Here is a 25,370-nt window from a genome sequence, read left to right on the forward strand (position 1 = left end):
TTGTTCGTACCACGTATGTGTTCACGCTTGCTAACAAGCGCGCCATGAAGTTAGTTTAATCATGACTAATAAGAAATTTCCATTTCAGGCGGGAGAACGCAGGTACAACGCTCGCAATAGCGTGATCCTGATCTGGTTTAGATGTCAACGTCAATACCGATGTGAGTCATGCCTACGACCTTGCACACACGAACTCGCCGATCTCTCAAGAGCACCAATTGGCTTTGACCACACCGCTACAGCACTTCTATCTGAGATACACGTACGTTTGCTGAAAACCCATTTGGAGTATTTAATTACACTAAATCAAGTATATCATTATTATAGGAGAAAATAATATAATGCTGTAAATGTTCCCACAAGTCATATCTTATGTAGTAAACTTTTCATACATTTAGGCTCCCCATAATTGGCTGCATACAACTTGTATCGGTCGAGATTCCTGTATAGGTGGATATCTTGACAGCGTTGCGTGAGCCACGTGGTTCCTGCGTGCCATCGATCACGTGGTACCTGCGCATGACGATGAGTCACCCACAATTCATGTGCCTGCGTGACGCCCATATTTCGCGAACGTTTCATCCTGCTCCTAGAACATTCTTTCTCAGCGCAGGGACCTGTATAACGATCGAGAGACCTAAGTAAAATCAAAAAGAATCTGTCCAACGCAGGTACACTTTTTGAAGAGATCGCGGAGAAAGATCGACCGATCGAGCTATACAGACGTATATAATTTCGACAGGACGCTGGAAAAAAAAATTCGGTCAGTATAAGTCGATCGGGCTTTGTGGAAACAAAAGTCATAACGTCACAGACGCTCACAATGGCAGCGTCGCTGATCGTAAAAGCGTATTTACAGAGGGATGATGAAGGCCAGTCTGAGATCCGAAGATTTCCTTTGCGAGTTGAGCTGGGACAGGACAGATTCAAGGCACTGCAGAGGAGGCTGGTCGAAGTTTTCCCTGGTCTCAAAATGGGGCGTTTTACTCTCCATTGGAAAGGTAATTAAGTTAAATCAAGCACAGTATATATATACTTACTATTTTATTTTCATGTACAGTACGTATAGCTCTTAATACCGGAAGATGGATCAAGGTGTGGAAACTGATCGAAGGAGTAGAGTCGATTGCATAATAAACCTGCAAGAATTCTACTGAACCAGAAGCGCAACATTATCGGCTATTCTTTATTAATGATAAACATAAAAAACCGTTTTTTTCTTTTGCAGTCATTCCAACAAAAAAAAAAAAAAATAAAAAAAAAATAACGAATTATAGACAGCTTAAAGAAAGGGTGAAATCAAGTATTTCAGCAAAGATAATCTTTTTAATGAGAGTTTAACAATATGTTGTGAATTACACTTGTTAAACATGATTTGAAACGATTCCATGTCACTCAAACATATATTTTATTTGAAAGGTTTGAGTGTTGAGATTTTTGTATATCAAGCCTTCCAACGTTGCATTAATTCATTTGACATTTTCATATTTCATAATCTGAATAACTATTTTCTTTTAAAGTGAGTTGTTTTTTCGCATAATTGTGATATCAATGTAAGCAGTCTTGAATGCATATTGGCTGCTGATACTGAAACTAAATCCTGCAGATCACCAAATATTTGCATTTCAGATGAAGATGGTGACTTGGTGAAGTTTTGTAGTCAGGATGAGCTTCAGCAGGCACTGAATATGGTGAATGACGGTGTGCTTCGCATCTATATCTCAGCAGACAGCACTGCTGAAGAAGCTGCAGGTATGATGGCAACAAAGCTTTGCGTTTTTATATCAAGGGAGGAAATGATTAAGAGAGATAAGATGACATAATTTGGAAAAGGCCTATACCTTGTCCACCTGGGTTTGTACACCTTCAGTTCTAACATAACCCTTCCAAACAGGTACCTCACAACCCTGGGAAGGCCCACAAAATCACAGAAGCCCAACTCGAAACCCTAATCAACCTTCACCTTGTCCCAAGCTTTCACTCTTTTACCACTTGTTTTTGCAATTTTAATTGTTATTGCTTTTACCACAGATAATGATCTTTTATGCACAGAGTAAACATTTTCTGCCTTGATAATTATTTTTTACCTAATTTATAACAGACCTTTACTTTAAACAAAAGGGAAAAGGGAAAAGTAGAAGCTAAATTCATAAACAACCCGGAGAATTTTTTTTATTAAAAAATTTTGGCTTTCTACTGGTTACCCCACCCGTACCCCCCAAAAAATAAAAGTAGTCTTTCATACATAGAAGGAAACAAAATGATATTTCAGTCTGTTGACACCCCAATGCTGCTAAGTAGCACATTTGTATATGTGCCTTATACTTTCAGAAGTAGTTGGAAATGCTGAGGGTGATGGTAAGGAACCACCTACACGCACATTTAAATGTCCATTGCCTCAACCGTCTTGTGGAAGAATACGGATGCACCCTTCCTGGCATATGCATGGAATGCACTTTAAAAAGATGAAGAAAATGGCGAAGAAAATGGCGAAGAATATGAGGAAATTGGGGAAAAAAATGGCTCGCATTCAACACAGGGAGGTTAGTTTTGCATAGCTTTCATTGTGTTTAATAAATTTGTATTTTTAGTAATCCCTCGCCACTTCGCACTTCACCTTCACTATTTCATGGGTTTTTATAAGAAATTAATGGGAAAAATGATTCGTGGATTTTCTGCAAAATTCGAACAGTGGGATATATATATATATTATGAATTTTTCTATGAAAAAAGCACAAAGGGTATAAAAATATATTACTAATATTAATTCTAACATTAAAGAAATATTATAAATAATAAAATTAATATGAACTACAGTAAATAGTGTATGTATTTACTCTGAAATGAGAACCAGCAACGCTTGCCTGAGACACTACATGCCTACTCACAATTGCAAAAAATTGTAAACAACAGTGTGGGAATGGTTATTAAGAAAAGGGAAATGGTTTATGTAGCGTAAAAGTATGGGGGAGGGTTTATAAAGCCTTAATATAGTGCATAAATACATACATAAATATACCGTTTCTATTTCACGGATTTTTGGTTATCGCGGGTGGTTCTGTAGCGCATTTCCCACGATAAATGAGGGATTACTGTACATACAACTGATTCGATTTCAAATCTGTATGTAAATGATGTCAGTGCTAGATGCCAAGTCACTGAACTTGTCTGCTTTTTGGAGTTTCCTCATTCCTCTTCTTTGAAAGGAACTTCAATCCTCATCTTCCGTACAATTACTTTCTCCCCAACTGTGACATCACTACCCCTATTAGTTGTTTATTACTATTTGAATATATGAAATGTGCTTTAGGTGGCTGATCAGTTGGACAGAGGTACATAGTATTTGGATATTCCAATTCATTTGTGCACGTGTGTGTGGAGAGACTTTTACATACCATGAGTTTCTCCATCAGTGGGTGGTATGTGTGTATGAAATATTCATTGTTATGATTTTATAAAGTGCCATGAGTGGACTTGTAGGGCTAGGATACGGCACTTTACAACCTTTATATTATTATATTGGCAAATAAAAAGTACAACTCTGCCGGGTAACCTGCCAGTCCCAAGCCCGGATGAAGGAGGAGGTTTGGGTGTGGGACTAGCAACCCTACCCTGTAAAAAAAAAACCTGCTACAGAAACCACAACTGCAAAACTAACACAGCAAGATCCTAGGCTGGAAGATCACTCTTTGGAAGGGCCTATGATGTGTGTTGGCAAAAGCCTTCAGTTCACCAACCCATCTTCTCATGGTCACGGCAAAAATCAGGATAGGGACCTGGAACATCAGGACGTGGAGGAGATCAGTCCACAGCAAGGCATTGGCAGCTGGCATTACATGGACCCTAGTGGGAAGGGATGCCCAGAACCAGATCTGATGATGTAGTTGCTCCCTATGCTCCAATGGGTGTGAAAAGGAATAATAAGAAAAAATAAAAAGTACAGTTTGTTTTGCACTCAATTTTTGAGCTCCGGTGGTTAGGAACTTCTTTATCTTTGCTAACTGCAGGAAAGTTATGCTGGAGTTTCATGCTAGTGATAATAATGAGATCTGTTAACAAGCTGTTCAAGGTGCTTGCATGGTTTTGAAAATTTTAACAAGAAATTATTAGTAATTGAATGCAGTACAATGTTTCATATTTTTCAGCTCATGATTCTCAGAAGTCAGGTTCCCCCTGCATTTCGCTCCTGGGTTCGCAAGTATATCAGAGTCTGGATCACAGATGGGCACCTTGCAGCTGCAAAATTGGATGGCATTCCTGAGGGAGCCCCACCAAACTTTAGAGAATGGCTGGTTGCCTATCTGGAGAAGATCAGCAAAAAACAAGAGGGACAGGCATCAGGGTACACTGATACCCTGGAGCAGGACATTGATCTGCCAGTCTCACCTGAAGGACTGCCTGCCAGCTATTATAGGTGGCTATGTCTTTATGTGGAGCGCAATTTTGCAAATTACACCCAGGATTCATCAGATAGTGACACAAGTAAACATTCTTTTTTTCATGATTTACTAATACCTTCTAGTTGTAATTTCACTTTTTAAAAGAAGATACTTTTAAAATTTAGTTATTATTAGGGCTATAAAAAAATTTGTAACTCACGAAGTTATAAATAAAAAATAATTTACATTACCTTTAAATATTTTGTTGTTTTTACATTACTTACTAGGCAGCAGTAATGACAGTTTTGGGCCAAGTGTCTGGCAAGAAAGAGGCCGTGGTCCATGCCACTGGCACATGCATCACTTTAGAAATGGTCACTGTTTGATGAAAGGCAAACATGGGTGGAGTGCACCTAAATCTGCTGATGAAGAGATTTCAAAGGTGTGCTTTTTTTTTTTTTGCTTGACAGTTCTCTTTAGAATAAATTGAATCATAAACTGCTTAAAACAAACGTGTAAAAAAGTATTATCTTGAACACCATAGCACACTTTTGTGAATGACATTTTTGTCTGAAACCATTAAAAAGAATTGAAATGGCCTTCTTTGAGAAGTGCCTAATTAAGCAGTTATGATACCAGCAAACTTGATTATGATGATGAATTATTACTAGGCTGGTGCAAGCAAATCAGTTGTTGAGAGTCATTGATTTTCTTCCAGAAGCAAAAACAATGGAAAAAAATTCCCCCAGAACTTCGCAAATATTTGCGATTTCTGATGAAGACCCTTCACAGAGAAGAGAGAAAAAAACACCAGGAGAAGAAAGAGATGGTTCCAGAGGGAATGAGCTTAGAGGCTGTTAAATTCATTCAGGAGTTTGTCACAGAATGGCACTCCAAGCTGACTTCTTTGCCTCCACATGAAGTCTCCATTGCTATGGCAAAAGACGAGTGTACAGGTCTTCCCAAAGGAATTGAGAATGAATACATCCCATGGCTGTGTCAATTTTTGGCACGCTGGCATCGCAGACATGCTGGAAAGTGTGACATGATGGCTGCTTGGTCAAGTGGGGATACATCTGATACAAGTGAAGATGAACAGCAGGCTTCAGCAGGTACGTTGCTCTAAGAGAAAAAAAAATCCTTTTTATGACCTTTTAAATTTAAACTGGAAAACTTGAACAGTGATGAATATTGCACATGAGGAAACGCTGTTCTTTTTAAATGTTTCTGAAATGAATACACTCTTAATATCATTCTCATGATTTCTTCAATATTTTGTAGATGCATGCTACAGCATGCACTGGCCATTGGGAAAGCTGCAAAGAAAAGGCAAGAATCAGCACTTCACAGATACACATTCATTCCCACCCAGTTTTGGCCACCATGGCATGCACATGCCATCTTTTCATGGCCCTCAGTTTGGTTTTCCTCCTCCACCCCCACCTCCAATGGTGTACCCTGAAAGGGTACCTACACTCCCTCCAATGATATACCCTAATATAGCACCTCCACTACATCCTCCTCCCTCTTACTGGGATCAGGTGCTTGAGCTGGATGATGGTTATCATTTCCATGGAGGAAGGGGATGCTGGGACCAAGACCAGTCACAAAGAAGTGGTGAGTACAAGACAGACCCTTAATTTTGGCTGTTCATCTAGCCAAGATCGCATCAAAGTGCCATAATTATATCAAAATTCTACTGTAGAAAAATTTTCAGTCTTGTTTGTATAGACTTCTTGAAAGGCAAACAAATTCAAACCAAAGCATAACAAAAAAGACGATGAAAACGATTTTAACCTAATTTTATTTGTAAGCCAGACGTTGAAGAACACAAGCTTTCTCCTTTCCAAGTATGTATAGGTTTTTTGGTCTAAAGTTTACCTGAGAGCAGCAATAATAAAAAATGAATGGAATGCTGCCTACCAGAGGTCCTTCGTGCCAGCTGCCATCACCATCTGAAATAAAAGGCACGAGGACTTGAAGGCCTATCATATGACCTTTTTCGGAGAAATTAAATCATCTAGTTAAGGAAACTTTTTTCACAGTGAAGCTGCAAACGTTCATGGTTCACATTCATCACCTCGTTTTTGAAAGATTGACATATCCTCATTGATCCTTGATAGGATCTTATCCGGAAATGACATACATTGAGGTATTGGATGAAGTTCATGTGGGAGAGGGTATAGGTGTGCGTGCATGTTAAGTCGTTATATGGGTGCATATATATATAAACACACACATTATGTTCACATGTATAAATTGTGTGAGCAAAATAGAAATTTCTGTCCTGAATTATGCCTGGTATAGACCATAAAGATTGATTTGAACATCCCACTGTCGTCTTCATGGTTTTCTTTGTAATACTAACTTGCTAAGAGGGTTAAAATATAGATCACATATCAGTTCTTGTTGGCATTTCAGTATCTGAAGTGACTGAAGCAATGAAGAAGATGTAAACTGGACATCATCTGTCCCTAGAGGATGACTTTATGTAAGAAAACTGATCAAAGAAAACTGAATTGCACAAATCATGAGTCCAAGTTCACATTTTCTCATGAACTCTATTTTACCACAAAAGAGACAACATGCACAGTTTAATTTCCACTTTGTTCTTACATATAGAGAAAGGATTTCTGTTTCTTCTTGTTATTTTAAATTAGTTTTGCAATACATTGCAAGGTTACCTTCTGAATCTGCTCTGTGCTTATATTTTTTCCCCCATATTTAATTCCATTTGATGTTACATTCTTTTGTGTAGCTACAAAAAAATTTTATGGCAATGCATAAGCATGTGTACTAAAATACTGTAATATGTTTGTGATTAGTGAAATTTTCTTTGTAATAAATTGCGTACCAATAGGCACATGTGAAAATGCAATATACACTCATACTTCAGTTATTTCCTTGCATGTCCAGCACTAGGGGACCTATACATGTGCTGTCAAATAGATAATCAGCCATTCTGAACAAATTCTCATTTCATTTTGGTTTCTAATTTTGTTTCTCTTATATTTCTCCAGGTGACAAGCCAATTGTTCTTGTACAAATTTCATTTATATGGATTTGAAATATCTTGAAAAGGTTACAAATATCTGCAGTTTTGTTACCTTTATGATATGTACAGTCTTTGAAATTGCCATGGAATTCTAATTGTTAAGTCTGTGAAAAAAGCATGCTAATCTGCATTAAAAGACTGGTCGACATTATCTCTTGTGTGCCTAGATAAATATCAAAAGACTTTAAAAGGTGCATTTGCAAAACCACCCGTCCATATATATCATGATACACCACAGAGTATATACATGAACAATATCATTTTCATTTACTACATAGAAACATGCAGTTTAGTGATTGTAATGTCACAAAGATAAATCTACTTGCAGTGAGTTGCAAAGCTTCTCCAAATCTAAAAATACAGCAACCATTTTGACACATCGCTACAAGTTAGGTAACACATGAGGAAAATATTTTTAATTCTGTCATCAACCCTTCCCCAAGGCTATTACTCAACATGACTCCAGAACAGCCCTAGAAGTTTAGATGACACTAGTAATTTGACTCGATGGCTGCCACTTAAAAATGCTAATCAGACTTGCAGATGGTACTATATTATTTGTCCACCCCAAAATTCTGTACACATGCGAATATACACAATCTCTTTTTTTGCTTTCTCTTGCTCCCTTTCTTTCACATACACTACCTGCACATTTCAGATTCACCATAGATACCAAACTGTGCAAGCAGCCACACATTGATCCACTATACATGACCCCCACATAATATGAGATTTGTTCAACTATTAGTTCTAACACGAGCCTGCACGTGGCATCTGTTTACAGGGCTGGCTGCCTGCCGTAATATAGCCTGAGTTGCTGACACGGCGTAAAACACCAATTCCCCCCCCCCTCTAACACGAGCAGCGGCAAAGTTCTGGTAGGCTTCTGCTTCAGCAAAGTAATTGTTCTCACCCAGGAAATTCTATCCCAAACATGTATATCTGACCCCAGAAGGCATGAAACAGCAGGCCATTGGATGGGTGGGATGGATCGACCACAATCTTATGTTCTGCTCTAGACAAAGACCCAATATCTGCAGATGATTCCATGAAATACTTTTATTAGATAAGTTAGATAACTAAATAATAATGCAGTGAAATACACTAAACATATTTGGCTTTGCATAAATGTCAATGTACAAGCTTGCATGCATGAATCTAAAATTAAATGTGACATACAAAACCATTCAATGTGGAAGAATAGTGGTGGGGGGATTAAAGGGAAGGTGCTTCTTTCCCCCCTCAAAAACAGAAGGAACTGGTGTGGATAAGCAAAATATGGGAAATAAGAATTGCAAATACTGTAGGTGACATTAAATCAATGAATATAAATGAATATAATAACACGTCATCACAAGCTACGAGACATTGGCTGTAGTCCAAACTTACTATTCTGAAAAGGTTTATACCCCTGAAAAGGGATTCTTAGATGCTGTATATGGTAAATAATACCAGATGGGTTGACATATTAAAAAGCAGTATACAGAATGGAAAAGACATAAAATGAATCCACCTTTATTATAACCATTTACATCTCCTAAACCAGAGTGGTGCATACTATTGCAGGTGCTCACAATGTGAAAACTCTTTACATGAATTGCATGCCAGCTACAGCAACACGTAAATATAATGAACTACTTAATTGGGAAAAGCCATTATAAGCTTTCCTTACTCTTTATAAACTCAAGGTAAAACATCGGTTTGATTTTCAATCTCCCACCTTCCCATTAAATAGACTAAACAGCTATATCAATATCTTCATAGATCTGCACTGACTACTAAATCTTTGAAAATATTAGTGATTGATAAAATTATCCTAACAGCAGGCAGAAATGATAAATAAATCCATAAATGGTTCTGGACGGAAGAAAAACAAAAAGACTAAAAATGAAGAAGAAAATTACATAAAGACAGCCAACGACTTATGTAAATGTCACAGTATCACAGGTATATACATATATGATTAGATAGTGGCTGGGGTTGGGACCAGAGAATCAAGCAAGTTCTGCAATGTAAAATAGGCCTGAATTTGATCAAAGTTACTATAGAGAAGACCTTAAAAATCAAATGCAGACTAGGGTTACCAAGATTGTAAAACATATTGCACTTATATCTGCCTTACGTAGGCAACTATCAACCTGAGATTTCAACTTTAATGAAACTTTATAAGGAAATTCAAAAACTTACAAGACAGTTCTAGCAACATGCTGAGCCAGTTTATGCACAACTTAACCAGTTACTTCTCAGCAGGCAAGCTGCTAAACACTAATGTGTACCAAAACATAACTTGTTATAAATAATACAGCATGCAATATAGAGGACACAAACATGGAGACAAAGTTCCATGACTGTGTAGTATCAAGTCAGTCAATAAAAGCAGTTTTCACAGACAAGAAAATTATTATTTATAGCTATCCGACAAATACTGGCATGATAATGTTTCCCTTGTAGAATTTGGGAAGACAGGAATTGGTATATAATGAGGGCATTGTTAATTTCCCTGCATGTAAATCACGAATGATTTCATTACATTTCCAACTATATGCAACTGGTCTGTCTTTCCCTCTCATCATTTTCCCCTGAGTATTATGTGTACATGATTAGTGTGGAGCTCAAATATGCAGATTCAACACTGGGCACCAGAACCTTTAGGCTTACATCCTTTAGCAGGCAAAGGAAAGTAAAACCCAAAAGAAATTGTAACATTAGGCACTTCAAAGTGACTAAGCCTACATTTCAGGTAGAAAAGAATGCAAATAATTCATGGGTTTATAATACTTCAGTTTTTCAATTCCTGTTCAAAATATTTCTAACATGAAAAGCATAGCTATCCAACTTCTGGCCAAGACTAACAATCGGAAACTATACTGTGCAGTAAAATATTAATTCTGTACAAGTTCCAGATCTTTAGATAGGTGGAGGAGGAAAGGGATGTCTGTGAGGAAAGAGTATGTGATGTCACAAAGGGGAAATATAATTTCCACTGGCATAGAAGCACGTATAAAGCGAATAAAAACTTGGAGAATTTACCCCTCCCTTCCAAAACCAGATTAATTTCATCATCATCATTCCTTGCTACTCCTCGAGGAGCATAGGGCCGCAACAGATTAATTTAATATAGCACAAATACTAACAGAATAAAGGTCTATGGCAGCAAGCAGGTCCGAAACAAGCCTACCATATTCCATATCTGGGTAGACAAGCAGTTGCAGATAACTTTGTTCCTTGCTATCAACGAAACGTAGCTTTTTTTTTAGATATTTGACAAGAACAAAGTTTCAAAGTACAAGGAAAAGGACACTTGACAAATCAAGCTAGAAATGGGAAATTTTCTAAATTCGACAAATTATGACAAAATCCAATTACATCGAAGCTAGAGCCAAAAGGTCAGATGTTTAAAAATAACTGTTTGTAATATATCATAAATTATGCAATGCAAAAATGTACCACAAAAATATTTGTCATATTGCAGAACCTAGGTTAGGTTATCCTTCCACAAACTGCTATTAAGATAAAATAATATCCATACGTTAAAAAAAACAAACAAAAAAAAACCCTTTGAAATACAGCTATTCTGAAAGGCGTTAGGATTTCAATCCTTAGAGATGTAGTTTCCTCTATATTTGGTTTCAAGAGCTATCAGCCAAGTGACTGATGTTATGAAACCTAAGACAATTCATTATAGCATCACATACTTATTGATTTTGTTACAACTGCTTAATATTAACATCAACAAAAAAGTATGTATGCAAAAATATTGTAAATTAAAATAAAGCAACCATTTCCCTCCGTTTCTGTCAAATTCTTTTTCCAAGAAAATAAATGTTTTTTTTTGTTATCAGTGGACAGAAACAAAGTGGCTTATAGCCAAAAGGCACGTAACAATAAATGCTCAACAGTTTGCATAAAGCCACATTCAACTGTGACTCTTTGGTAAAACACCTCAGAAAATCACAATGCAGTATTACTCAGATCCTTCATATAACAACATGCATTCAGTGAGGTGCATCTGTGTGTACATTCACTGTATATTCTCCACCACTGGTGGGGGTGGAGGTCTTGAAATAGTGCCACTGCTTTCTGCATTTGTAGCACATGTCTGGTGTTCAACCCCAGACATGGGATGAGTCCAGGAAGTGGTCTGGTTAACATGGCTGTAACACATCAACAACAGAATGGTATTACACTATACAAACATGACCATTCACAAAATCCCTTTATTCCTCTTCACATTTTCAGTTACGAAGGAATAAGGATAAGCCTCTATCATTACTCTCACTAAAGAGAAAAAAAAATTTTTTTATCTGTAAAATTCCTTTTTTCAGTACTTACAAGATGACATGATTTTGTAAAGTTTACCCTAGTAGCTACTAAATTCCATTTGTCAGCTTCTGATTGATCAGAATTGACAGATGAACAGGAACTGCACAAACTTCAGTAACTCACTCCTGATCCTGCATCATCTAGCCAGTGATCAAGCCCACCTCTCCAGTTTTTTGCCAGAGCTGAGAAAATACCCACAATGTGAGGCAGGGAACTAGCAGTCATGTCATCTGGTAAGTACTCAAAGAAAAACTTTTAGTATCAAATATGGCATTTATTGTTCGTACTATACCAGATGACATGACTGTGGAGAATGCTTAACAGATGGAGAGGTGTGGCAGTCAGAAAAGAAAACTACTGCCTCAGAGGCAGAAAATCCTAAGATATACCTTAATTCCACCCAAGCTGGAGACCTAGGCAGTACAATTGGACTGCCAGGCTACTACCTTAATAGTATCTTTAAGATCCACATTACATGAAAAGCTAAGCTAATTGCTACAGCTTGAACCTCATTTGCTCTGGCCTGGGCAAAAGAATGTAAGAAAAGATCTATACATGCTTCCCCAATGACTTTCATTTCTGCTGCTAACATCTGTGCTGATGTCTGCCTTCTTCTCCTGCAAATGAGATGTCTCTCCTGTGAGATGCAGACTTTATAAGATAGATGCACAGCCATGCACCAGATCCTTAAACCTAACCAGATCACAGGATTCATCTCTTGGAAGAAGCAGCTGTGCCAGCAACTGAGGCCACATCATGACGAGAGAAAGTGATGTCAAATTAAGTGGTTCTAAACCAAGAAACCCCATGATAACATCCTTAACAGAACTGCCAAAATAAGAAAGAATACTAAGAGTGGGTGGCCTCTTATGAAGAAGAGCAGAGATTTCACTTTAGTCTTGCCAACATCTGCATGCACTGGAGCAAGCAAGAGAAGGGAGGTCAGTTGGTAAGGTTTTGATGGCTGCATAGACCCAGAACCCAGGGATCTGCAGATTGTACCCTACTGTCTGGATTTGGTGAGTCTTTAGGCTCACTCCCATTGGTACATGAGAAGCCCTTGTTCTAAAAAAAGAGACTGCCAGACCTTCCTGAACAATGTTCTAGAGCTGGTCTAGTCTTAAATTAACTTTATCAAAGGTAGGCATTTTTTAAACAGGATGAAGTGTCATCTGGTGTGGTTCACCTCTTAACACTTGCATCCATTTGTGTTCAGACTAGGAGCAGCAAACATCACACGGTAACTGCAAACAGCATGGCCAGGACTTGAGACAGTGCATGAAAAACTGAAGAGGTGAACTCATGGGATAGAGAGGGTGGAATGGTAGGTGAGTTGCTCGAGTAAGTGTTCTCCCCATTCATTAGTCAATTCTGACCAATCAGAAGTGGGAGAGCTGGAATTAGGTAGCTAACGGTGTCATCATAGTCATGTTATCTGGTACAGTTTGAAGAAACTGTAAACATTACTACTCCTCTGGATTGCTGCCAGGTAAATTCTGTAAAATTTTGTATTATCATTCTTTGGTCAGCTATTCACACTGCAGTTAACAGCTCCATTAATTCATTAAACAATTATCTGCAGTGTATAATGGGGCCTTCATGAAAAATTACACAGATGCTATTACAAGTATGGTTAAAAAGTAAATTCTGCAGTAAGTTTTGAATACAAAAGTTGCTCAAGTTGCTGCTATTGTTAAAAATAGAATAAATTCCATAGTGTCCAAGTTTTGGAAAGAAAGACTTTAAATCTTTTAATGCAGCCTTTTACAGAGTTAAATGTCTTTAATATCTCTAATGAGAAAAGCATCTCAAACTTAATCTTACTTGATATAGTATCGTACACCATCAGCTGTATAGCTTTCTTCCCATCCAAAAGGCAATGCTGGAACCAACAAATCAAATATTAAAATTTTCTAAAAAACCAAAAAAGAACATTGATGCCAATATGAACATGGGAAAAAATGATATGTGTGTAGAAATGTTTGGATGTTTCACTTGATACAAGCAGGTGAGACATTAATGGCTGTTCGATTATCAATGAACAAAATGTTCAGAGGCCTGCAATGAGATACTGTATGACACACTTAATGCAGACATGTACATGCATGCTTAAACACACACAAAGGACAAATACATACGTGATTGTTCAATCAGGGAGCGAACAGATGTGAGGACATCATGTCCTTTTGAGACCAGAGATTTTATCATATGCTTTTTCTTTTTCTTCCCTAAGCTGCCTCCTTTCTCTGTATCACCATTCCTGAACCAAAGGAAAAAAGAAAGAACATGACGAAATCATCTTCAGCAGAAACAGATATCTTTAGCTGGGCTTCTTGGAATTTCAAATACTTACCAAGAGAAAGCACTATCTGATGACATCAGTGCATCCTGAACATGCTGAAAATTAAAATAAGAAAAATAAAGATTACATGATCTTGCTGCAGTATCATATTGATGAGAAATACCTGCCATGTTTGCCATTATTTACTATCATTCTATTTGGTGTATGTGTGCAAATACAACACCCATGAAGTATCACCAATGCATGCACATGTATGGGAAGATGTGAACACAACAAAATACATAATATAAAACCATGCTAAGTTACAAAAGATGACATCAGCGCAAAATACCTGGAGATGTTTAAGTAGGGTATTGGTGGCCACTTCATAAGTCCTCTGAGCTGCCTCTGCCTTTTTTAATTGACAAACTAGCACTGCTAATCTTTTTTGCGCATTCAGTGCATCCTGTACATAAAAGTGAATACGCAATGCACATTTAACTGTATCGGTCTAGTATCCTGAAAAATGTTTTCAAAATCTGGCAAATGAATGATGTGCAACACTGCTGCACTTTAAATATCTCAGTTTGGTTAGAAAAATTAAATACAGATATTATATTCAGTATTGCATCTAGTGCCATCATACATTAAAGCTTTGAAAGTGCCAATAAAAATTCATGGTTTACACTCTTGGAAATTTGTAGACGAAGCTGGGTGATTTCATTTTCCAGTAAAGCAACAACTTCTTCATAGTCTTGCTCCATCTTACGAGCTGCCTCCTGTGATTCTTCTGCAAGTCGCAACTTTGTCCGCAATGACCTGCATTCTTCCACAGCAGCTTGTGACTCCTAGAAATAACCAAGGAAGCTCATTTAGTAGAAGACTTTGATGAACTGCAAATAAAAATGATGTTGGGTTACATAGATTGTATGAGTTTATGTCTACACATGCATATGTGTATGCACGTGTGCACATGCAAAGAGATTTCCCATCGCATACATGCATGATCACGACAAAGTCTTAATGCAAAACCTCAAGATCTCACCTTCCTGAGACTTAACACCTGCTCTTCTGTCTTTTTACACAGCTGGTCTTTAGCCTGCAATTCCTCCTGCCACAGGAATGTCCACAACATAGAAGGGATTTTCTTTTCCTGCTACTAATCAACTACAAAATCACATCTTCTAGAACATGCATTAAGAATATGACATTTTATTAAGAATAATTACTAAGATGTAACTAAATTTCTGAAAGTAACAACGTGATGTCCTAAAATAATTTTTACTCTTCTCACATATATTATAATTTCTTCTTCCCTGATCTCATCAAAAGAACTTTAGTATTCTCACCTTTAAGGCTTCAATCTGTTGTGGAGAATTTCACTATCATTTCCATGTGTATCAGCAACTTTTGGTTCAGCATAGTTGTTCATCTGAATAACAATAAAGCCATGTCACATAAAGTCAAGTAACAGAATTTTTTCCATGTCTTTTGAAGTAAAAGTTTAGAAATGATTTAAAAGGATTTCTCATCCTTTTATCTTAAAATATTAATGACTTCTCCACATATATGACAGGTCACCCCATGCTTGTTTTGATACCATACATTAAGTGTTGTAACTTGGAATAGAGAAGATGTCACTTAATTTAACAGACTGCATTTGGGGTATTTACTGGACAATTTTGACTGCTATTTATGTCTTTCAGACAGATCAAAGGTCACATGATAACTACAATCAAGAGATGGAGTCAGAGTATTAAAACAGCTAAGATTAGTATTTGTGATGTCAAGAAAAAATGCTGTCTTCTTCCTACCTGCTTCACTGGCGACAGTCTGTCAACATCACTGAAAAGCTGAGGTGTGGTGGGCAAGTTTCCATTGCGAACCATCAGTTCATCATAGAAAACCAGCTTCACAGCATCTACAAAGTCTTAACACAGTTATCTCAGAATTACTATCTTCAAAACAGAGGTGAACTGGCAATGACTTCCTTAAAAACTGTTCAAGAATCTTTTACTTTTGGCCAAAAAACTGTCTCTTTCAATGCTGATCAATTTCACAACAAATGCTAGGACATATCCCCCCCCCAAAAAATCTCTGGATGCATACCTTCAAAACTGACTAGCCCATGGTCATCTACATGTAGATGTTGCCTCAGCTCTATTCCTTCCTGTGGCTTCACTACAAATCCCAGGGTCAGAAGAGCCTGTAACAGAGCTGTTCCTGAATCAGGCCAAGCAAACACATGCTCTATGACTCACAAAAAGCACACTTTGTGAAGCAAGTATTTCAACCTCCTCAAGTACACTGTATTATATAAGCAAGACTTTGATTTGTTTTTGGTTTTATACTGAAGTAAATTGGTGTAATGTCATATTCAACAAAGATGGGGAAGAGGAATCTTGCTCGCTTAGATTTCCAAGTCATCACTATTGCAAACAATTACATATTATTATAAGAGAAATAAGCTTACCATCTCTAATTTATGAACTGGAAATCGAGAAGTAGGTTTGACAGGGTTTGTAGACAGTCTACCTGACAGAACTGAATGAATTGACTTGAAATTAATATCTTTTCCATCAGGGTTCTGTTCATCATGGTCCTCAGTTACTTGGCCAGGATAAAGTAAATGTCCAGCTAACTCACTGGCACAAGTGGAAGCAGGGCTCTCATGACTGCTGTGAGAATCTGATGCAGGCTGTAGTAGATCTGCTGACCAAGGGTACATGAAAAATATACATTGCATATCATTGTCTTCACATAACACATATATTACAAGTCAAAACATTCAATACTTTGATAGTTCACAATATTGACAAATGACCAACTTTACTAAACACAATCAGCAAATTCAGGCCAAGAAGTATGTTCTGTTATAAAAGTTACAAAAGAATGCTAGCTACAATGTAAACCAAGTGATGATTTATAACAAAACATAACAAAATACATTCTTACATACAAAACCATTCTTAAGGCACACCTACATCATCAAACACCCATGCACATATACTTCTAACATGTTTGCTGTACCAACTGCCTGACCTGCTCTGCAGCTTTCCCTTATGTACTTTGCCAATATTTGTCAGAGGACTGCAGATGGTCAGACAATTCAGATATAATCTATGGCTGAGCAATTGGATTGGTATAAGCGATTTATCGTTTGGACCTAGGTTGATTGTTACTTTTTGGTGTTGGGACAAAATTAAGAATGTGTAGAAAGCAGGATTCTTATAAAAATACATGCCATACACATAATATCCCTAAATACATACACCAGGGTTTCTGCTTATGCAAAAAATTGTGTACAGTGCGCATTAAAAGTTCAGAGGACCCCTTCAATTTTCGTCAATGGGGTCCCCTCCAAAGTTGGGCGAAGAACAGGGACCCCTTAAAAATCTGAAGAAGGGGTCCCTGGGACCCCAAAGAATTTAGCCTTAGCAGAAGCCCTGATACACATAAGAGGAATGAGAAAGAAAGGGTAAAAAAACAAGTAGAGCACCTGTATAAGGTGAATGCATGGAGTCTGAATGATCTTGAATCTGACCAGGTGAAAAGTCCAAGGAATGATCAACCGCAAGGATGGCTGTATGCTGAGTTAATAATAATTGTTATAATTAATACATATGTTCAAAACAACTTTGTCTCCCTGCCTGCATTCCTATAAATTTACATACACACAATTCTATGAATATAAACAGGTAGGCATTTGATCACCTGGTTTGTGTGCATGTATATTATATAGCCATTTATATTATCCTACACATATACTTATGTACAGATGCAAAGACATCTGTACATGTACACCCATGCACTCACCCAGCCAACTCAAATACATGCACATAAATGTGTGATGGTTTTCATTAAAACTTATAAACACTCCTAAAATAATAATAATAATCTAAAAAAACATGAAAACAGCCTACCTTGTAAAATTCCTCCATGTGCAAGTGCAATGCTTCCAAAGCATCTGAAATATTAGTCCCATTTATTAAGAACAATCTTAGGTTTATATGATTTTTGACCTGTACATCATTCTCCCATGAAACTTCAATGATCCTGCCATATGTTGATATTCTGCCAAAGTTGATATATGGATTCTGCTATGGTAAACAAAGCAGAGGTTGAGGTCTGGCATACTATTAAAAAAAAGCAAAAGTTTCTTTTACATGTACAGGCTAAAAAACTGATCAAAATTTATCCCACCTTGGCTCAAACCATTTTCTCCATTTAAGTTCAATGTAGCATGCTGGCTGACAGCTTTATTGTGTGATGTCTGAGACAGTCTATGTTGATCCATCAGTTCTAGAAAAGCTTCTCTACACACACAAAAATTCCACAGGGTTTTCCATTATATATTTAACATACCTAATTATATTTAAGATACTGTGATTAAGTGTTTTCAATGGATGATTACTATAGCAAAATAAGTGCCCACTCTAGCATTCTGCAAGAAAAGCATAGGCAATATTTTTAACATAAAATTAACACAGATATAAATCTGCAAATCATATAATAAAACTGGCAAGACTTTAAAGAAACTCATAAAAACTAGCAAGCAAAATTTTAATTTCTGCTGCAATTTTTTATTAGATGTACCTGAAGATGAGTATGACTAGGCTGTCAGTAAAAAACATCCTCAATTCCCAGTTAAATTTTTAATGTTCCAGTTTTTATTGCTGTATGCTGTCTTTAATCCTTATTTTCAATAAGAACTAGGGTTACAACAGCATTAGCAGCCTTGTACTTTTGAGACCAAATACTCACCTAGCCTCATTATCCCGTGTTATTACCATCTCCACACGATTTGAGGCGGAAGCTTGCCGTAGAATTGATAATGCTCTGAAAGATAACTTTTTTTGTAAGTAAACATTTGACTGATAGCATTTAGACAGAAAGGAAATGTAGAAACTGATTATATGTATCTCGTCATTTCTTTATACTGTATCAGATAACATGACTATATGGCGCTATACCGACTACCTACCTCACTGCAGTTGTCCCCTCCCGATTGGTCAGACCTGGCCAGTGAATAGGGAGAACACAAAATTTATCAACTCATCTAAACCCTACCCCCATCCCACCCTTGCCAGCTAGTGAGCTCTGCTATACCAGTTTTTGGCCCAGCTTCACATAGTTCAGATGTGTTTTTAAGCTGCCTTGTTTCTGCAGCCTCATGGACAAGCCATGTCGGGCCTATGGTATGAAGTCACTAGCTTCTAACATGTTTGCTTTAACAACTGCCTGGCCTGCCCTGAAGCTTTACCTTGTGTGGTTTGCAACTCCTTGTCAGAGGACTTATGTGTGCAGATGGTCAGAAACAAACCCTGGTGGGAAAGTAATGCTGTGGCTGGTTATATGGTTTTTTTTCTTTAGAGCGAATAAGGCTAGATAGCCATTAACACCCTGTCCCTTCACTTAAAGTGAAAGTGGTTTTACGACACTGCTACATTCTTAATAAGAGAGAGAAGCAGAAAGACATGGCAGGCTGGCGATGCAGCATGAATTTCTCTGTGCCCCCTCCGCCCTGAATATGTAGGTCCCCATGTGTTGTGCACTTCTTCATTCACATTATGGGGTGGAAGGTGTGTGTATTGAACAGCATTTGCAATATATTCATCTGTGAAAAGTAATGTTGTTTCCTTCTATGCATGGTGTTCCTTTCATGATCGTGCAGCTGGTGGCCTAGCACCTCCACTCATCCATGAGTCACTGTGTGATGCAGGGCCTTCATGACCATAGGCAGCATAAGGAATTTGGGGTTGGGTCTTACACTCTTGTGTTTCCTTCACTAACAGGTTTCCTTCATCTTCTGTGGGTTCATATGTGTTCATGTAGATGCATCTGTCGCCTACCCTTAAGATGTATGTGCATATGGGTCTATGCTTAAAAAAAAAAGAGCATGGCTGGATTTCAGCAAAGTGGTGGGCTTGTTCGTTTCTTTTCAGCAGAATGTTGTCTGTCAGTGCAAAGGCCTTCACTTTCTCTTAGCAGCAGCTGATAAGGGGGGAATTGGTGTTTTACGCCGTGCCAGCAAATGAGGCTATATTACGGCAAGGCAGTCAGCCCTGTAAACAGATGCTACGTGCAGAGAAAGAACAGTGTGCCCGAGACGAGAAATGAACTCTGGGCAGCCAACCTTCACTGTATATGTGACAGGCACTAACCGTTGCGCTACCAGGACCACTAGCAGCAGCTGATAAAGACAAGGCAAATTCTTCTGGGTTATTCCGCCACCTTGCTGCTGGCTCTGGATTCTCAAAATTATGTGCATCCTGGATGCAGAGCTGGCAGCTCTGCCGCCATGTCTTTTTGCATTCGCTATCACAGTTGCTGCCCTATTTCCTTTAGCAGAATACTCATGTGAACTCGGCTTATGAGTTCCCATTTAGCAGTACTTTTTGGACCCGGATGCACACTTCACAGGGACTACATATTTAAAGAGCCCAGATGGCTGAAACCAACAGATGTGCTGTTGCGGTGTGTAGCTCAGGTTCATTAGTTCATGTCACTGCTTACTTAGTTAGTTTAGTCCTTGTTACTCCTTGAGGAGCATAGCGCCGCAACACCCCTCACCGGCGGACCCTGTTTTGGGCAGCACCCTTCAGTTGGGCCCATGTGGTTCCGACGTCCTTTGCCTCGCTCTCTACTGTTCTTTTGCCAAGTTTGATTTGGTCTCCCAACTCTCCTCTTTCCTCTGAGGGTTCCAGTCAAGTGCCTGCCTGGCAATGGTGTCAGCTCTACTTACTGAAGCTTAGTTAATTGCTTTGGTAAAGGGTTATTTCTGCCCTTAGTGGATTTCCATGCGCCAGGAAGACAAACAGACCCCTATGCCCACAGATGGGGACAAGGAGGCAGTGCTCAGGTGCACAATCTGGGAGGCCAATACTGAACCTCAGTTGGTGAATGCCTTTATACATCCACTGCATTACTGGAAACTACCAGGTCAGTGAAGGCAGTGGTGGATGTGGGAGATTTTGTGGTGAGTATCAATTTAGCAGATACTGATGCACCCTTTGGCGACCTATTTCCTCCGCTTTGCCTTTGAATGGAAGGTCTACCAGTTTAGGTAATGCCTTTTGGGTTTTGTGGGTGTTTACTCGTATCATTGGATGCAGTTCTCGCCCATTTCCAGATTGTGACACACCCCAGTGTGGTTGTACCTCAATGATCTGCTGCTCCATGGACAAGATGCCAGCCAGATGTGTTTAGACCTTCAGGGTTTTTTTCTCCCTTCTGACCTAGTATGCCATTTTTTGGGCTGGTTCAATGTGGAAATGGATTCCTTGAGCAGGAGAGGGCGGATCATTCTTTCATAATGGTCTCTCCACCCTAAAGTGTTTCACCACACTTCAGGTGTTTTTTCGGCTGCTGGTATCTGTTTGCCACATGCTGGAACAAAAAGTTACCAATCTTAGTGTCGCCAATTCCAGACCATAGGTCTGGGTGTTGGATGCCTTGTCCTGCTCTAGGGAGGGTCTCACTGCATATGCCTTTTTTCTCTGACAGCGTTTTTGCCCAAGGTCTTGTCAAAAGTGAAGGGAGTCAATGTAGATCCCCTTCTGGTAGCAGCACTCAACTGGATATGCTTGTGGAGGTCTGATCCCTCGAAAACTGCCTCTGTCACAGATGTTACTGAGTCAGCCACACAGCCAGATCTTTCATCTAGTCCCAGAGTGTCTCAACCTTCACGTCTACGTCTGGATGTTATAAGCAGGGCAGTCATCAGTAGGAAGTTCTCAGGTGAAGCTGGCTCTCCTTTGCAAGGGCTGGAGCCCTTCAAGGTGTTGCCAGCTCATGTTGAAGATTTCTTCTTTTGGCAAAATAAGATGTCTGACCTTGTAGCAAATATGTTCAAGCCAAGACCTGCAGACTGTGGCTCATTCCTATCTTGGATCTGGGGTAGGTTCTCCCCTTTTTTGAACTCCAAGACATCTGAGCCCCTTGCCCTGAGCAACAGGGACACTTTTTTTTATAGAAGTTACTTCAGTGGCTCAAGAGCTGGAGATTCATGTCTTGTCCACAGACCTTCCTGCATGCAGTTTTACCAGATGACGTTTCCTTTCTGCCTCTCCACTGTGGGCTTTCTTCTCAGCCAGATGAAAAACAGGTGTAGCAGAGCTCACTAGCTGGCAAGGGGAGGGGGAAGGGGTGAGTTGGTTGAGTTCTCCCCGTTCAATAGTCAGGTCTGACCAATCTGGAGTGTATAGCTGCAATTGAGGTATCTAGTCAGGATATCTCCATATGGTCATGCCATTTAGTACAGCATTAAGAAGAAAGCAATTTTACCATCAAAATGGTATTTTCCATTTTAAGTGCCAAAGAAAAAATTGGGGTACAATTTTCAAGGCTGATTCTAAATGAATATAATGACATAGGTCTGATCACAGTTTTAAATTATTATCGCTTAAAGTATCATAAACATAGGCTACCTGTCATAGGTGATGCCTTCCATGCTCTCTCCATTTACATCTAAAATCAGGTCTCCCTCCTCAAGACCACCTATCCAATAATCAAGAATTATATAAAGATAAAAATTATATATATATATGTACACACACAAACAAAAACACACATAAACAAGTGCACATTCTGGCCTACAAGTGTAAATGCATACATTAATATACAGCTTCCTAATTATCATTTGCAATAAAGTGATAAAAACCTTGTATTTCAGCAAGTCCTCCTGGAAGAATACGTTTTACGAAAATTCCATCCTGCTGCTTGCCATCCACACTAAAGCCTCCACAGATCTTTAGACCTGAAAAGATATTCACACAACAATGTTGAAGGTCCAGTGGTGTCAGATGAAAATGTACCCTAAGTGGTATTGTCATTCTTCATGTCAAAATTTATTATGCTTTACCATAAAGATTTTAGTACAGGAGAGGAAGAGATTAATATGTAGAAAATTATGCCCTACCTAATCCTTGGGATGTGTTCTCAAAGACCACAAGATCTGCTTCCCTGGCCTCTTCCTCTTCTTCCCCATCTCTGTTGTGCATGCATGTGTGCATACAGGCACAGATACAAACACACACACAGACATTAAAAAATGACCATACATTTGCTTGTGGAATGTTGCTAAGTGATATGAAAGAAATTTTTAAAAAATTTGTTCTAAATTTGCTTCTTATGAACAGTTTTAAGTTTTAGAAACATTTTGTGCAATTAGCATTAATTCTCTTTTTGTAATAAATAACATGGTATTTGTAATAATATACAAACACACAATGCATACCATAAATGAAACATGATCAAAAATTAAAGCCACTATATTGTATCCTTTAAAACATTTGTTTAATGCATTTATCTTTCTTCTTCATTCTTATGCACTTTCACATCAAGTTATACTCCTAAAATGAGATGTGTAATTTTCAAAGTAAAAAAAAAAAATTATAAATAGGGGTTAGTTATTCAAACTAATAAAAGATAATAAAATGATATTAGAGATAATCATAGCAAGTTAATTGTACCAAATCATACACCTTGCTCAAATTAGTTTCAAGTACATACATAGAATTTACGTGAAAACCACCAATAAAACCCTTGCTGCATCAATAAAAAGGCCAAGGTTTTGAAATCTAATTACAAGCTTACATGCCTCATTGTATCAGACATCTCTTCATTTGGTCTATATTATATAAATGATTAACCACTTACTGGTCAAGCACCTCTTTCTGACTGTCTTGTGCTTTCTCTGTATGGTTATGAGTGTCTGTCAAAGTGAGAATGACAGACATGTTCTGCACACAGACATGGTTACATGTTCCAATATGTTACATGAAGGAGAATCGATGTTTTATGCCGAACCAGCAACTAAGGCTTTATCACAGCAAGGCAGCCAGCCCTGTAAACAGATGCCACATATAGCGAAAGAACAGTGTGCCTGAGATGAGAGCTGAACCCAGGACTTCCACCTGAATCCAGACAACCTTTACTGTAAAGGTGACAGGCGCTAGCCGTTGCGCCACCAGGCTTCCCACGTTACATGAATGTGATTACATTATTTACTAACAATGTTATTATTTATGATCATATCCATGTGTCTATTAGTTGAATAATTTTTTTAAAAATCAATGGCTGTGAGCATTTATTCAGCTCTTTCATCATCTTGGTACAAAAACACCACTTATTCCAGTTACCAGGATAAGCCCCATCAACTTTACATGTACTTATGTAATTACTTTGTCAGCCACTGACTCAGTCATCTAAATATCAACTATATGCATACTATGCAGCTAAGACTATCCTCTGTAAAGACAGGCCTTAACAAAAAAAAAAAAAAAGGAGAAAGAAAATATTGTTAGCACTCATGAAGGGTCACTGGAGCATAGGCTCTTTCTATATCAAATTTTGCTTCCTAAGTGAATGATGCATCCAGCTTTATCAATATTTTCTATTTTAAATTACCAAAAGAACAAAATCCTTTAGAATTTTCTCTTGCCCTCATAAGCACACACCTCTGGATTAAGAATTGTAAAACTAATTCAAATAAGATTTCTTGTATCTATGTCCCAAGCGTGTGACTAGCTAAAGCATCGATCAGTTCTTAGTAATACATATCTACCTCACTTCAAAACACTTTTATTTTGCAATACATATCAAATTTAATTATGTGTTTTCCCCCTAATCTGTCTTGTTCACTTTTCTGTTTCCCAGAAGAAATCTCCTCTCTGCGGATTAACATTAATCTAAAGCCAATTTTTTATAAACTAAGATAATGATGGAGCCCAACTATATTATTCATTCCCAGAAAAATCCCATCTTTACCATTTCCCATCCTACATCTCTGGTCATGGTGAGGACGACATACGCCGAGTTTAGCCCCGGACTTTCATTTAATTACGAACGTACACTACAATTTCGTGATTTAATGTAGGTCCCTGGGTTCAGTTTGATGGATTGAGTTCTAAGAATACGACTTCAAATAAATGAACTGAAAATTAATAACATGATTCTAAAGAGTTTTACACGGTGATCTTTTCTCTTCCTCCTTGGGGTTCTTTTGGGTAACACATTTGCACTCTACTTTGAACGTTATTATCTACTGTTATTACTACTAAACGTACCTATATATAACCAGAGACCAAAGACTTTAAATAAATTAAGTGCTATAACGCAGTGGTATTAACTAAAAAACCGTTAGGTCTTTAAACTCACGTGAAATATGAGCACCGAATCAAACACTCAAAGAAATATCAATAATTAGTTAAAAATCAGAATATTATATATATTCTCATGACGGCAGGCGCCTTGTGTTAATGACAAACACATAGTCGGGATGTTTTTCCGGAAGTTTGGGAGTATATACAGAGGAAGTTTTTCTATGACG

The 25,370-nt window shown here is 38.1% G+C and overlaps 3 protein-coding genes across 6 annotated transcripts; 1 reads left to right on the forward strand and 2 right to left on the reverse strand.

The window, feature by feature from the left end:
• Positions 1 to 504: 504 nt before the first annotated feature.
• Positions 505 to 7,585, forward strand: LOC112559159. 3 transcript variants are annotated; one of them, XM_025230157.1, is made up of 9 exons: positions 507 to 1,001; positions 1,630 to 1,752; positions 2,332 to 2,543; positions 4,146 to 4,482; positions 4,667 to 4,821; positions 5,098 to 5,491; positions 5,661 to 5,996; positions 6,801 to 6,870; positions 7,400 to 7,585. In XM_025230157.1, exons 1-8 carry the CDS (start codon positions 824 to 826, stop codon positions 6,833 to 6,835), a joined length of 1,770 nt encoding a protein of 589 aa, XP_025085942.1. In that variant the 5' UTR covers positions 507 to 823; the 3' UTR covers positions 6,836 to 6,870; positions 7,400 to 7,585. The 3 variants fall into 3 exon arrangements, with proteins under 3 accessions (XP_025085943.1, XP_025085942.1, XP_025085941.1); XM_025230158.1 differs by having other exon boundaries at positions 505 to 1,001; positions 2,335 to 2,543; positions 6,801 to 7,585; XM_025230156.1 differs by having other exon boundaries at positions 6,801 to 7,585.
• A 3,870-nt stretch (positions 7,586 to 11,455) lies between these two features.
• Positions 11,456 to 15,173, reverse strand: LOC112559606 (syntaxin-binding protein 4-like). The gene is made up of 7 exons (XM_025230940.1): positions 15,084 to 15,173; positions 14,725 to 14,886; positions 14,391 to 14,504; positions 14,111 to 14,154; positions 13,896 to 14,017; positions 13,582 to 13,639; positions 11,456 to 11,588 (listed from the first exon to the last, which is right to left on the reverse strand). The coding sequence occupies exons 1-7, from the start codon at positions 15,171 to 15,173 to the stop codon at positions 11,456 to 11,458; spliced, it is 723 nt and encodes a 240-aa protein (XP_025086725.1).
• Positions 14,803 to 25,351, reverse strand: LOC112559161. 2 transcript variants are annotated; one of them, XM_025230159.1, is made up of 15 exons: positions 25,199 to 25,351; positions 23,699 to 23,781; positions 22,959 to 23,029; positions 22,701 to 22,796; positions 22,468 to 22,537; positions 18,803 to 18,877; positions 18,242 to 18,354; positions 17,962 to 18,005; positions 17,538 to 17,628; positions 16,512 to 16,750; positions 16,148 to 16,244; positions 15,853 to 15,968; positions 15,388 to 15,470; positions 15,084 to 15,149; positions 14,803 to 14,886 (listed from the first exon to the last, which is right to left on the reverse strand). In XM_025230159.1, the coding sequence occupies exons 2-13, from the start codon at positions 23,776 to 23,778 to the stop codon at positions 15,390 to 15,392; spliced, it is 1,173 nt and encodes a 390-aa protein (XP_025085944.1). In that variant the 5' UTR covers positions 23,779 to 23,781; positions 25,199 to 25,351; the 3' UTR covers positions 14,803 to 14,886; positions 15,084 to 15,149; positions 15,388 to 15,389. The 2 variants fall into 2 exon arrangements, with proteins under 2 accessions (XP_025085944.1, XP_025085945.1); XM_025230160.1 differs by having other exon boundaries at positions 16,512 to 16,747; positions 25,199 to 25,350.
• Positions 25,352 to 25,370: the final 19 nt, after the last annotated feature.

The sequence above is a fragment of the Pomacea canaliculata genome, linkage group LG3 (genome assembly GCF_003073045.1).
Source record: "Pomacea canaliculata isolate SZHN2017 linkage group LG3, ASM307304v1, whole genome shotgun sequence".
In the NCBI taxonomy this organism is placed as follows: Eukaryota; Metazoa; Mollusca; class Gastropoda; order Architaenioglossa; family Ampullariidae; genus Pomacea; species Pomacea canaliculata.

What these genes read in the sequence shown, in the direction of transcription:
- LOC112559159 (XM_025230156.1), top strand. Translation starts at nt 824, where the DNA reads ATGGCAGCGTCGCTGATCGTAAAAGCGTATTTACAGAGGGATGATGAA. An exon ending in TTTTACTCTCCATTGGAAAG is followed by an intron (nt 1,002 to 1,629) that starts GTAATTAAGTTA and finishes TTTGCATTTCAG; the next exon opens with ATGAAGATGGTGACTTGGTG. An exon ending in TTCATCAGATAGTGACACAA is followed by an intron (nt 4,483 to 4,666) that starts GTAAACATTCTT and finishes ATTACTTACTAG; the next exon opens with GCAGCAGTAATGACAGTTTT.
- LOC112559606 (XM_025230940.1), bottom strand. Translation starts at nt 15,173, where the DNA reads ATGTTGTGGACATTCCTGTGGCAGGAGGAATTGCAGGCTAAAGACCAG. An exon ending in AGGTGTTAAGTCTCAGGAAG is followed by an intron (nt 14,887 to 15,083) that starts GTGAGATCTTGA and finishes GGTTATTTCTAG; the next exon opens with GAGTCACAAGCTGCTGTGGA. An exon ending in TCAGATAGTGCTTTCTCTTG is followed by an intron (nt 14,018 to 14,110) that starts GTAAGTATTTGA and finishes CCTTTGGTTCAG; the next exon opens with GAATGGTGATACAGAGAAAG.
- LOC112559161 (XM_025230159.1), bottom strand. Translation starts at nt 23,778, where the DNA reads ATGTCTGTCATTCTCACTTTGACAGACACTCATAACCATACAGAGAAA. An exon ending in AGGACTTGCTGAAATACAAG is followed by an intron (nt 22,538 to 22,700) that starts GTTTTTATCACT and finishes ATTATTGGATAG; the next exon opens with GTGGTCTTGAGGAGGGAGAC. An exon ending in GACTGTCGCCAGTGAAGCAG is followed by an intron (nt 15,471 to 15,852) that starts GTAGGAAGAAGA and finishes ATTGTTATTCAG; the next exon opens with ATGAACAACTATGCTGAACC.